Below are 11,868 nucleotides of genomic sequence, written 5' to 3'. Positions count from 1 at the left end.
AAAGAGGAGTACCATCGTGATGCCTGCCCGCATACAGTTAAAACCAAAAATAAATACCATGTCTAGGGCGGAGGAACAGTCACAGACTGAGCCGCCACAACTGGACCCAAGGAAAACAGTCCCTCAGAATGAGAGGACAGGGACCGGAGGTAAAAGTCAGTGAAAGTAGACTGACCACGCCAAAAGGCAGCAGACATGATGTTCTGGAATGAGGACCCATTTAGGAGAGCCAAAGAAGCTGCAAGGGCTCTAACCTCATGAGCCCTCACCTTACATTTCGCCCGAGATAGATCATTAGATAGCTCATAAGCAATCTTGATCACCTGACATATCCATCTGGAAATGGATTGGGAGGAGATATCCTGCTGACCCTGTTTAATGGGCAAGAATAGACGTGAATGCATCGTCCGTGACCGAGGCTGGCGCAGGAGATTGGATCTGAGTGGAAGAACCAGAGGAACATCCACCAGAAACGACAAGAGCTCCGGAAATCATGGTTGTCTCGGCCACAGGGGCGCTATCAGAAGGAGGGAGCAATGATGCGTCCGAAACTTCTGTAGAACCCTGCCAACCAGGTTGAATGGAGGGAATGCATAAGCCTGCATCCCCTCCCAATCCAGAGATAACGCGTCCACAGCCCAAGCCAATTGGTCTGGCACCGGAGAGACAAAGGTTGGCAGCTGGTTGTTCAGGGAAGTGGCGAAAAGGTCTATATGAGGCCTGTCCCACACCTGACAAATGCCCTCGAAGATCGAGGGATTTAGTTGCCATTCTGTCAGAACCGGCTGGCGGCGCCTGGAGAGAGTATCCGCCAGAACATTCAACCTGTCTGGAAGATGCTTGACTAGAATAGTCAACTGCATTTCCTGACAGAGAAGAAGAACACGGATAGCGAGGGCACAAAGGACGTGGGACCTTGTCCCCCCTGTCTCTCCAAATACGCGACAACCGTAGAGTTGTCCGTAGCCACACAAACCACCTTGGAATGCAGAATCTTTCGAAAAGCCTGCAAAGCCAACAGAACAGCCTTCATCTCCAGCACATTGATGTGCTCGGAGAGCTGATCCCCAGACCATTCCCCCGACCGGCAATGGCCATCGAGGTAAGCCCCCAAACCTGTCATGGACGCGTCCGTGAACAAGGTCATGGTGGGAGCTGGCTTGGACAACGGAACCCCCTGTAGAACATTGTCTTTGAGAGTCCAACACCGTGCAAACTCCTTCACGGACTGGTTGAGAGGAAGCCAAGCCTCCCATTCCCTGCTGGCAGGAACCCAGTTCGCGAGGAGAAACATCTGGAGAGGTCTGATGTGAAGTCTCCCAAGGGGGACTACATCTGCCAGGGAGTTGAGATAACCCAGAAAACTGAGAAACCAACGCACCTGGACGTGTGACCAACTGATGAAGGTCAGAGCAAGATCTCTGGCCTTCTCGAACTTCTCCAAAGGTGGAAGGGCAATGCCCTGAACCGTGTTGAAACGGTTTCCCAGGAAGACAAAGTCTCGAGAAGGGGAGATCACGGACTTCTCTCTGGAAGGAATGCAGCCGACTTTGAGCAAAAGTTTCAGGACCAGACGGGTGTTCTGCACCAAAGATTCCCGCACTAGGTGGAGCATGAGGGAATCGTCGAAATAGATGTGAACATCTATTCACCTGGAGTGCAGAAACCCCACGACAACCTGCAGCAGCTTTGTGAAAACCAAAGGAGCTGTCGTGAGCCCGAAAGGCATGGCCCGGAACTGAAAAACCTTCCCGTTGCAAGTGAAACGGAGGAATTTCCGTGCCGACTTCTTGATGGGAACGTGGAAGTAGGCATCCTTCAGATCTACTGAAGTAGCCCACATCCCCTCTCTCACCGAAGCTATGATGCTCCGTGGAGTCTCCATCTTGAAGTGAGGAGAATCTACGTGCCTGTTGAAGGCACTTAGATCTATGATGGGACGCCAAGCTCCGGACTTTTTCCGAACCAGAAACATTCTGGAATAAAAGCCCGGAGTGCATTCCACCATAGGCACCTCCTCGACCGCGCCCTTTAAAAGCATGGTCCTTACTTCCTCCTGGATGGCAAGTGCCTTTTCTGGATCCCCCGGAGGAGGGAAGCAGATAGGTCTTGATGCCAAGGGCGGATCCCTTAAGAGGGGAATGCCCAACCCCTCCTTGACCACAGACAAGGCCCATGTGTCCTCTGTGATTTCCTTCCACTCTGGGAGGAAGAAGGACAGACGACCTCCTACAGGAAGATCGGGGCGAGGAAGATCGAGACCCTCCCAGGCCGGAGAATCGCTTCCTAACCCAAAACTGAATCCTGTGGGAGAAGGACCGGAATCTAAAACTGGAGGAGCGGAGTCCTCCAGAACAGACTCCTCGTCTGGAATGGCCAAGGAGGGGGAAAAAAGAGTCAGGAACTCTTCTTCTTACCCCCAGGAGGGTTCTTGCCCTTCTTACCCTTCCCCTTGTTGCCCTTGAAGTAAGGCTTCGACTTCGGCTGTGCAGTAGACTGAGGAGCTGAAGTTCTAGCCTTCTTCTTGGGAGGCACGGACCCCTGCGAGGTACTGGCCTTCACGGTCTGCAATCTCTTCAAAAGAAGGGCAGAAGCGACCGAGTCCTCCTTCAAATCCTTCTGAACAGAAGGAAGTGTCCCTCCAAAAAGAGTGGACCCAGAGAAGGGGGCAGTCAACAATCGGGACCGGTAAGGTTCTTCGACCGGGCGGTTTTTCAACACAGAAAAAACGCCTAGCCAACAAGACATTGGCGAGCAATGACACCTGTAAAGACGCCAAGGCTCTCAATGCCCTGTTCAGGGCAGAGGTAACTCTGTCCTGAATGTCGGCCTGCTCTGTCTCAGATATCCGACCCTCAGGCACATCGGATACCCTATATAGACTAACCGTCAGAAAGTCTATATAAGACAGAATTTGAATGGAAAGGCGCAGCAGCCTCTCCATCTTGTGGAGCCTTGGAGCCGAACACCACCTGGTCCACTGACTTGCCGGGCCAAGCTGCCAATTCTCTAGACTCCAGCTTAGCTGGCTGAGAGGACAGCAGTCCATCGTGAATGGCATAATCAGAGGCCTGAACCTCTGATAAATCACCAACACTGAGCTGCAGCCCGGCAAACGCAGGCGTGAGAGATGAAGAAGAATTCTTCTCCATAACTCGAGACTGGGCAGTGGCCAGAGCTGAAGACACAATAGTGCCTTCTGGCAGTGAGCGATCTGACTGAGCAGATGCCCGTGGAGCCACCAAAGAACCCAAAAGGGTGGTGGACTCCGGATGGATGATGCGGAAGGTGGTGGGCAAACCTCCGCCCCGAGAATCCGAGATACATCGGCCCTAAGGGCCCGCATCCCAGACAAAACCTGCTGGGCATCCACCTCAGCAGCCTCGAGGTCACCCTCCTCCTGGAAATCCTCAACCTGAGGATCTGCATCCGACAAACCAGATTGGTCAATATCGCAGCAGCCAGGGGAGAGATGAACAACATCATCATCCTCTGCCGAACCCACGACCTCACAGTCCATATCCTCCTCGTTGCCTGGACCCGAGGTCCCAACGGGGAGAAAAGGGCCAGCAAAAGAGACAGACTCGGGAAAGGTCCGGCTGAGCAGGCTCTAACAAATGGCGTTTAGGAGTCGAACTCCTAACCACAGAAGCTGAGGGCTTCGACCTAACGGACGAAGCTCGACCCTTGGACTCGGAGACAAACGGGACTGCACGAGAAGCAGAAGTCCTAAAGGTCCGGCGAACCTTTCTAGGACCGGCCGTAACGGCCCCCGAAGCAGCAGTAGGTTGGGGGGGGGGGAGCAACCGAACAGCTGACAGGTCTCCGCGAGGGAGAGACCAAACCCCAAGGGTTCCAAGAAGGAATAGCCATGGGGGTTAAAAACCGTATCCCTGAAAATACGGAAAAGGTCCCGTGGGTTGGGAGTGACCCCAGAACTGGCCAAACTGGCCTGCCTGAGACTGGGGCTGGCCAACCTGACCAAAGGACGAGGTTGGACCACCACTCCCTCCAAGTGGAAACCCGGACATGTATGGGCTAGGCCCATAACTGCCGGGATGCTGCTGAAACCCAAAACCATCCGCAGGCTGGTTTGGGCGGCCCAAGGATGGTTGCCCGCAGGCACCCGTATACCCTAAGCCAGGGGGAAAAGGAGGCCGAAAATCGGACACCTGACCAACAAACCCAGGACCCTGAGGATGACCCCCTGGGAAAACCGAGCCAGCACACTCAGGAGCGGACCTAATAGGACCGGGACCAGGTAACTGGACGGGAGGGAAAGTTGGACCAGAATTGATGCCGGGATTAGAGAGCTGCGCATCACTAATCCCAGTGGAAACGGACAAACCAGAAAGGAGTCTGTAGTCCCTGAACCCAAACTCGGACGAATAGGTCCGGCATTAAGACCGCCCCCAACAGCAACACCACCTGGAATGCCGGAGCCGCTGACAACGTCGAGACCGGCGGCTGGTAGTCCCTACCCGAAGGCAGGCATGGAAGCTTACGAGCATTCCCAGCCAATTCGACCCTAGACCGAGAAACGTCAGGGTCAGGCTGCCCCTGCCCTACGCCAGGAACATCCTGGACAGGAGGGACCACCCCCTGATCTCGAGAAGAACCTGTAGAGACAGGAACTACCGAGACAGGAACAGAAACAGAACTAGAAGCCTGCTTCCTTCTCCTCCCGTAAGATGAGGACGAATCCCTCTTACGGGAGGACGAAGATCGCCTTGGTGTAATGCTGGCCTGGCCAAGAGCCTCTCCAACTGGACAAAGTTCACAAGGAGAGGACTCATGACAAGGGCGACATAGGGGACATGCATCATGTGGGTCCCGTTCCTCATAGAAATGGGAACACCTATGAGCAGACCCCTGACGCTGACCCGAGCGGGACATACCAGGCATTACAACGACAATTACGTAAACAAGGTAAGAAAAATACGTCAAAAACGTAAAATATAAGCAACACACACTAAACACGTAAAAAACAGTGTTAGGTGACAAAAACCTTACCTAATAAAAACGGCAACGAAGCCTCAGCGACGAAAAACCGAACAAAAAACAAACGTAAACAAACCGGAAACAGCGAGACGTCACCAGTAATGACGGATCGCACGGGAACACCGGCAAGCACGTGGAACAGTCAACAAACGGCCGAAAAAGGCACAAAAATACGAATGACAGTACAAAAAGATAACAACACAGGGCAGATGGGTAAACACACAACTGAATGTGTGAAAAAATTTGACTAAAACGTCAAATAAATGGACCTAACAGCGAAACGAAATAGACACAATGCAATTGCCGTCCGAGCTGTGTAGCGCCATAAAGGAAAGAGGAAGGGAGACCACTCTATGTTACTCTCGTCGAGTACGAGATGAGGTACGGTAGGGAGACGGGATTCTCAAATCTTATGTTTGTTGGGGCTACAAAGATGGGTGTAGGTAATGTATTTGCATACTAAAGTTATGGTAATGTATTACTGAAATGAAAAGATAAATCATGCATGTAAATGAAAATTTGAAATTCATGATCTATGCTCTTTTTAAGTTGACTACGTATGCATATTTAATAACTTGTTGTCTAATAATAGAATAATTGAATGAAAAATGCACAAATTAAAATAATGTTTTTGAATCCATTATATTACCCTCCCCCTTTTAAAATTTACTACGTTCTAAATCGTTGTAAATGTATGTAAAAAAAACATGTATCTAATTGTGTGTAAAAAACATGTATCTAATTGCTTTGTTTTTCTTTTTTTGAGTGGACACTTTAAGCCAATACATCATGTTCAGAACTACCAACAGAAAGAGGCCAGGTACAGTAGACACGGACCCGGGGCCTTCTCTGCCGAGCGGGGCTCATACTGGAGAGCAGGGTCAGAGCATGGACAACTTCCGGACAACCCAATTGCTGATCATGATTTGGATGTCGACACCAATTATGTAAATTACCAGCCCCTTGGGAGCAAATGTGTCTGAATCGAATAGAGAAAAAATCGTCACGGGGAAATATATAGATTTGGGACTGTTATTACAAAATAACTCTGAAGAAAAAGATCCTAAAATTTCCTACAATAATCAGGGTCATTTGGTTGCCAAATGTTCATCATCAGAAACAATTTATACAATCGAGCGTTGGACAGATGCTTTCTTGATTTTTATGGTAATTTATGGGTCTGCAAATCCTTGTAAATACCCTGATCTGGTCAAGTATATGCACAATGTTAGACTTGGGGCAGCAAAATTTTCCAGGGGTCTTGGATGGAAAAACTATGACCAACAATTTAGATTAAAAATGAGCATGAACCCAAGCTTATCGTGGTCAATTGTTGATAATGAACTTATAGTACATGGTAGGAAGTAATAACCAGTCAAACTTTGGGTCTCCGAACTTAAATACCAGCAATAGGTTTCGCAACAGTAACTGCTATGATTACAATTTTCAGGGGTCCTGTTTCAAGCATCCCTGTGCATACCCGCACACGTGCATGAAGTATACAGGTGATCACCACATAGCAATGTGTCAAGGGAGGAATAACAATTCCTTTCGCCCTCACTTCAAGCAACGGGAGAGGTCAAAGATATATGGGCCCTTGGGGAAACACCAGTTAAGGTGGACAGGTTAAAGCAATGTCTATCAGAATATCCCTCAGAACACTATAGCACATGAATTAGGAGAGGTGTTTTCTAGTGGGTTTAGGTTACACTATACAGGTCCCAGATTCCCAACGCAGTTTTAAAATCTAGTTTCGGTAGTGAATAACCCGGTGGCAGCTAAAGATAAAGTCATGAAAAGGTTAAGTTACGACGAATCTCTGGCCCATTTTCTACAAAGCCCATTTCCGTTTCCACATTACGTGTATCAACTATAGGTCTTGTACCAAAATCTTATAACACCTGGCGATTGATAACGCACCTGTCGTACCCGGAAGGGAATAATAAATACATTTATTGATGAGGCTTTATGTACAGTAAATTACACCTCGTTTGACAAAGTTGTGAATATGATTTCAAGTTTAGAGAAAGGAGCTTTGTTAGCCAAGATAGACATAAAATCTGCATTCAGACTGTTACCAGTACATCCAGGGGAAATCGATCAGTTAGGTTTTATGCTAGATGGGGAATATTATGTAGACAAGTGCCTACCAATGGGTTGTGCTATATCATGCAATGTTTTCGAGAAGTTTTCAACATTTCTTCATTGGCTGGTAGAGAAAAGGTTAGTTCTCTTGATCACTACCTGGACGAATTTTTATTTGCCGGGGAGCCAGAAGCTGATACATAAGTTGTTAATGAATTGTTTTCAGTCAGTTTGCCTAGAGTTAGCTGTTCCAACAGCCGAGGAAAAACAGTGGGTCCTGTCACATAACTGGTGTTCTTAGGCCTGGAAATTGAAATGGTGGTTCGTATCCCAAAACACAAAATTAAGAAGGCAGTTAATTGATATTGAAAAAAGTAAAAGGATAACATTGAGTCAGTTACAATCGATTGAAGATTGTTTATTTTTTTCTGTAGAGCTGTAAAACCGGGCAGAGCATTTTTAAGATTTTATGATGCTATGGCAAGAGTGAAAGAACTGCATTATTTCATAAAGATCAACTCGGACATGAAGTCTGATATTCAAATGTGGTTACAGTTTCTAGGGACATTTTCAGGTGAAACTTATTTTCCTGAAGTTTCGTGGTCAGAAAATCATGTCATACAGCTGTTTACTGATAGTGCAGGCTCGACCGAGCTTGGCTGCGGAACCTTCTTTGGTGGGAAACGGGCTTTCTACCAGTGACCACAGGATTGGTCAAGGCAAGCTATCATGAAGGATATTACTTTATTAGAGTTAGTACCTGTGGTGTTAGCATTGACTCGTTGGGGTTTCGAATTGACAATATATCCTTGGTGTCTATTCTGAATACACAGACTTCAAAATCAAAGCGCGTCATGTGTTTAGTCAGAGCTTTTAATATGTTGGTTATGAAGTACAATGTATATTTTCGAGCTCAACATGTTTCTGGGGTAGACAATGGAATAGCTGAATTCTCGGAAACATTGGGGGAGGTTCCGCCAGCTAGCCCGCTCAGCAGCAGAGTGTCCAGAAGACATCGCCAAAACAAGTATAATAAAATGGTTTTTGAATCTTGTTTTGTAAAGTTGTATTATTTAGCTGTTGTATAGGTGGCCATCAGGTATATGTAGTCTTCGTTTGTTGGGTCCGTACAACGTTGAGAATTGTCGTTGAAATGATGATTGACTCTGATGTTTTTGTCGACATTTTATTCTTTAGTACTTCATACGTTACATAGAGTCATTGTTGATATATGTGGCCCAAAATGGGACCACACACAAGGTGTGTGCTCCTCTATGTTTCTCCCTCTCTCTTCTACAATAAGTGGTCAGCTCTATTTATACATAACAACGAGAGCATGGGGATCAGTATTTGGCCATGATATCTAACACCTGAAACATCTGATACATGGATAGCTACTGCATAACATAAGTAACACGCTGAACCAATTAATACTGACCAGTTTCACAATTAGCATTACATATAAGATGTTCAGGCACCACATACCATTACACAACAACGAGAAACTTATACCTATAATCCAGACTATTATGTACAGACCTGGCCAGCTATCGCATGACACTGATAACTGATAGTATATATAGACCTGGGACACACACGAATAGCTGTAAGTCTATATCAGTATCTTATGAAATAAAACTTATTATAATATATTACGTCCCCTTGTTAATAATTATTTAAAATTAGTTATAATTTGAAATAATAATAATAAATTTAAAATAAAACTTATTATATTCCGCTATGTTTCCGAAATACAATCTAAATTGATACAAGACTTAAACATTATCATATGAAGAATTTATATAAAGCTTGATAATTATAGATTATGTACTTAATAATTATAAATGATGTACAATGTAAATCAACTTGAAGAACGTACAAGAACTGATTCTATATTTGTAGCTAGAGTTTGTGTAAGCAAAATACAAAAACAATTACAGGACTTCGACATATTCATGATAATTATGCTGTTATTAAAATAAAAATGAAAATGAAAGCAAATGAATAGCGCTAGGTCAACGTCATATCGTTTTAAAACACTAGCATGATGCCTCGTCTTTAATTAGACTAAGACTGGTAAACAATTAATGTAATGATACAATTCACAGGAAGTTCTTTGTTGTTGTGCAAGTAATAAATGTAGCAAAGTTGTGTAAATAACGCAAGAGGAACATATTTCAACTTATGTGAACCCAGCATAAAACTGCATTGGGCATTCCCCAAATTATTCTAAGTTAATGTGTTTGTATATCTTACATTATGTTTAAGTGAATATGAATATCATATGTATTAATGTCACAATATAAAATGTAAAAAGAACTTCCATATGAAAAATTATAGAACAATAGCATAACCATGGATAAGTCACAGAGTATATAAAAATTTAGCAATAAATTGTTACATTGCTTTAAGAAAATCTGTACTATTAATAAAGTGGAAAAATATTCTCTAATTAATCATAGGTATTTATATTACAGTGTGTAGCTACATTAGAACATAATATGTTTCTTGTTAGTTATCAGTTATAAATGTACATGATGCAATATAATTAATTGAATAATTTGACCTGGGCACAGTGTTTTGTATATCTGTTAAACGTTAGTTGATAAATCAATTATAAAATGACCAATATATAGAAATTACCAAGTGCATGGTTACAAATGTATTGTGAATGATATTTAAGTATTAACCAACCAGTAAAAATGAAAATGCTATAAAAAGTAATTGTACATTTGCTCAGAGTAACAACATATGTAAAACAGAATTTTGTTGTATTGTATTTCAAATATCTTAGACTAATAGTAATTTTTAAGAATGTTTAAATATCATGATTTTGTAAAATAAAGGATGATAGAGTTCATTAGCATAGAAATTTCATTTAGTTCATAAATCCAAAAAGGATAAAAAAATGATTAACCTGAACTAGTACTGTTCAAACTTGTGCTATATAAAAATGGAGTTAATGAAAAGAAAAAAAAATGCTTGTGCTGACGTCATGCCGTCTTAACAATCAAGCCGTGAAATCTTGCACTCCAATCAGGCTAAGATCTTATAATCAATAAAATGAAATGAAAATCATCTTACAAAGAAAGTTCCATGTTGTGTATTTGTGTGTGCATGTAAACGTTGAGAGAAACATAAAAAACTTGTTTGTGCCCGGCATTAAACTGCATCGGGTATTCCTCCTCACGTGAAATAATATACATAAACGTAAATATGTCATTAATATCGAGAAAATGGGCCTTAATGAATTAGCTCACCACCCTATTGTTCTCAGACATACTGGAAGTTCCAATTACTTTTAAAACTGCATGTTAGACAATGTCAGCAGAACATTTCCAGACGTTTAAATATATGTTTTATATTATGAAATTGTATTTGTGTCAATAAAAAATAGTTTAAAACAAAAAGTATGTTAAGGAATCTTCTCTGAGAATGATGAAAATGAAGAGCACAAGTCATGAACATATCAATATAATTAGTTTAACATTTGGTTTGGTTTGTTTAGTTTTACGTCCTATTAACAGCCAGGGTCATGTAAGGACGTGCCAGGTTTGTTGGTGGAGGAAAGCCGGAGTACCCGGAGAAAAACCACCGGCCAGCGGTCAGTACCTGGCAACTGCCCCACATGGGATTCGAACCCGCATCCCAGAGGTGGAGGGCTTGTGGTAATATGTCGGGACATCTTAACCACTCGGCCACCGCGGCCCCTAGTTTAACATAATATAACTTTAGCAAAAATCTAAGTTCAGGAAAAAAAAATGATATTACAATAATTATAAATTACAGAATTATTGTAATAACAACTTGGTGAAGTAAAATGAAGGAGTGTATAGTAAACATACAGAATTTAGAATAGTATGTATTGCACTACATTATTGGATAAATATTTGCTTAGAACAACTATCATCCTTTTGGGTGTGTGTACAAATAATAAACTTAGTTTTACATTGTTTTTAAAATCTGTAGTAAAAAGTAACGTTAAATTGAGATCTTGTAAGAATTAGACGAAGAACAAATTAAGAATTAAGAAAAGATGTAAATATAGATTTAGAAAAAAAATAAACATAATACATTACCGAACACTAAATTCCAATATCTCAAAACACTGATCAATGTGCAAATTTTTTTAAGAAATCACAATTATTATAAAGAGTTCATTTTCTTTCTTCTTTCTTCGTTCTTCTGTCTTCTTACTGGTTGGTGTATGGTGGTTGTGGTCATTAGCGTTGGTTCCTTGAAGATTCTTATTGTAAGTGTGTTCTGTGTTCTTGTGGCACTGATGATCGTAGAATGGAATGGAATATGGCTGCTGGTCGAAAACTTGTTGTTGATGTGTTGTTTGTAGCTGGTGATCATTTAGTGGAGTAGCTCCGCGAAGTGTCCAATGGTCTGGTATTCATAAAGTGGTGCCCTTCTGCTTAACCCAGGTCCCATCGCACGTCACAGCGCCAGTATAATAAAATGAATCTTGATTCTTGTTGGTATACTGATGTCCGGGTTGTGGCGTTGTTACTGTAATTGTCCGGCATGGTTTCTTTGTTGTGGTTCAATGATGATGGAGACCAATATTGTGTCGACGTTTTATTTTCTTAGTGCATTTTACAATATGCAGGCAATATACATTGTACATTATATCAGGAGCCCAAAATGGGGCCACACACAAGGTGTGTGCTCCTCTATGTTTCTCCCTCTCCCTTCTACAATAAGTGGTCAGCTCTATTTATACATAACAACGAGAGCATGGGGATCAGTATTTGGCCATGATATCTAACACCTGAA

General features: G+C 43.2%; 1 protein-coding gene across 1 annotated transcript; it reads right to left on the bottom strand.

The window, feature by feature from the left end:
* Positions 1-853: 853 nt before the first annotated feature.
* Positions 854-1,615, bottom strand: LOC138326792 (uncharacterized). Its single transcript, XM_069272794.1, has one exon. It carries the CDS (start codon positions 1,613-1,615, stop codon positions 854-856), a length of 762 nt encoding a protein of 253 aa, XP_069128895.1.
* Positions 1,616-11,868: the final 10,253 nt, after the last annotated feature.

This window comes from Argopecten irradians, chromosome 7, assembly GCF_041381155.1.
Source record: "Argopecten irradians isolate NY chromosome 7, Ai_NY, whole genome shotgun sequence".
Classification (NCBI taxonomy): Eukaryota; Metazoa; Mollusca; class Bivalvia; order Pectinida; family Pectinidae; genus Argopecten; species Argopecten irradians.
This window is presented reverse-complemented; position numbering and strand designations above follow the sequence as displayed.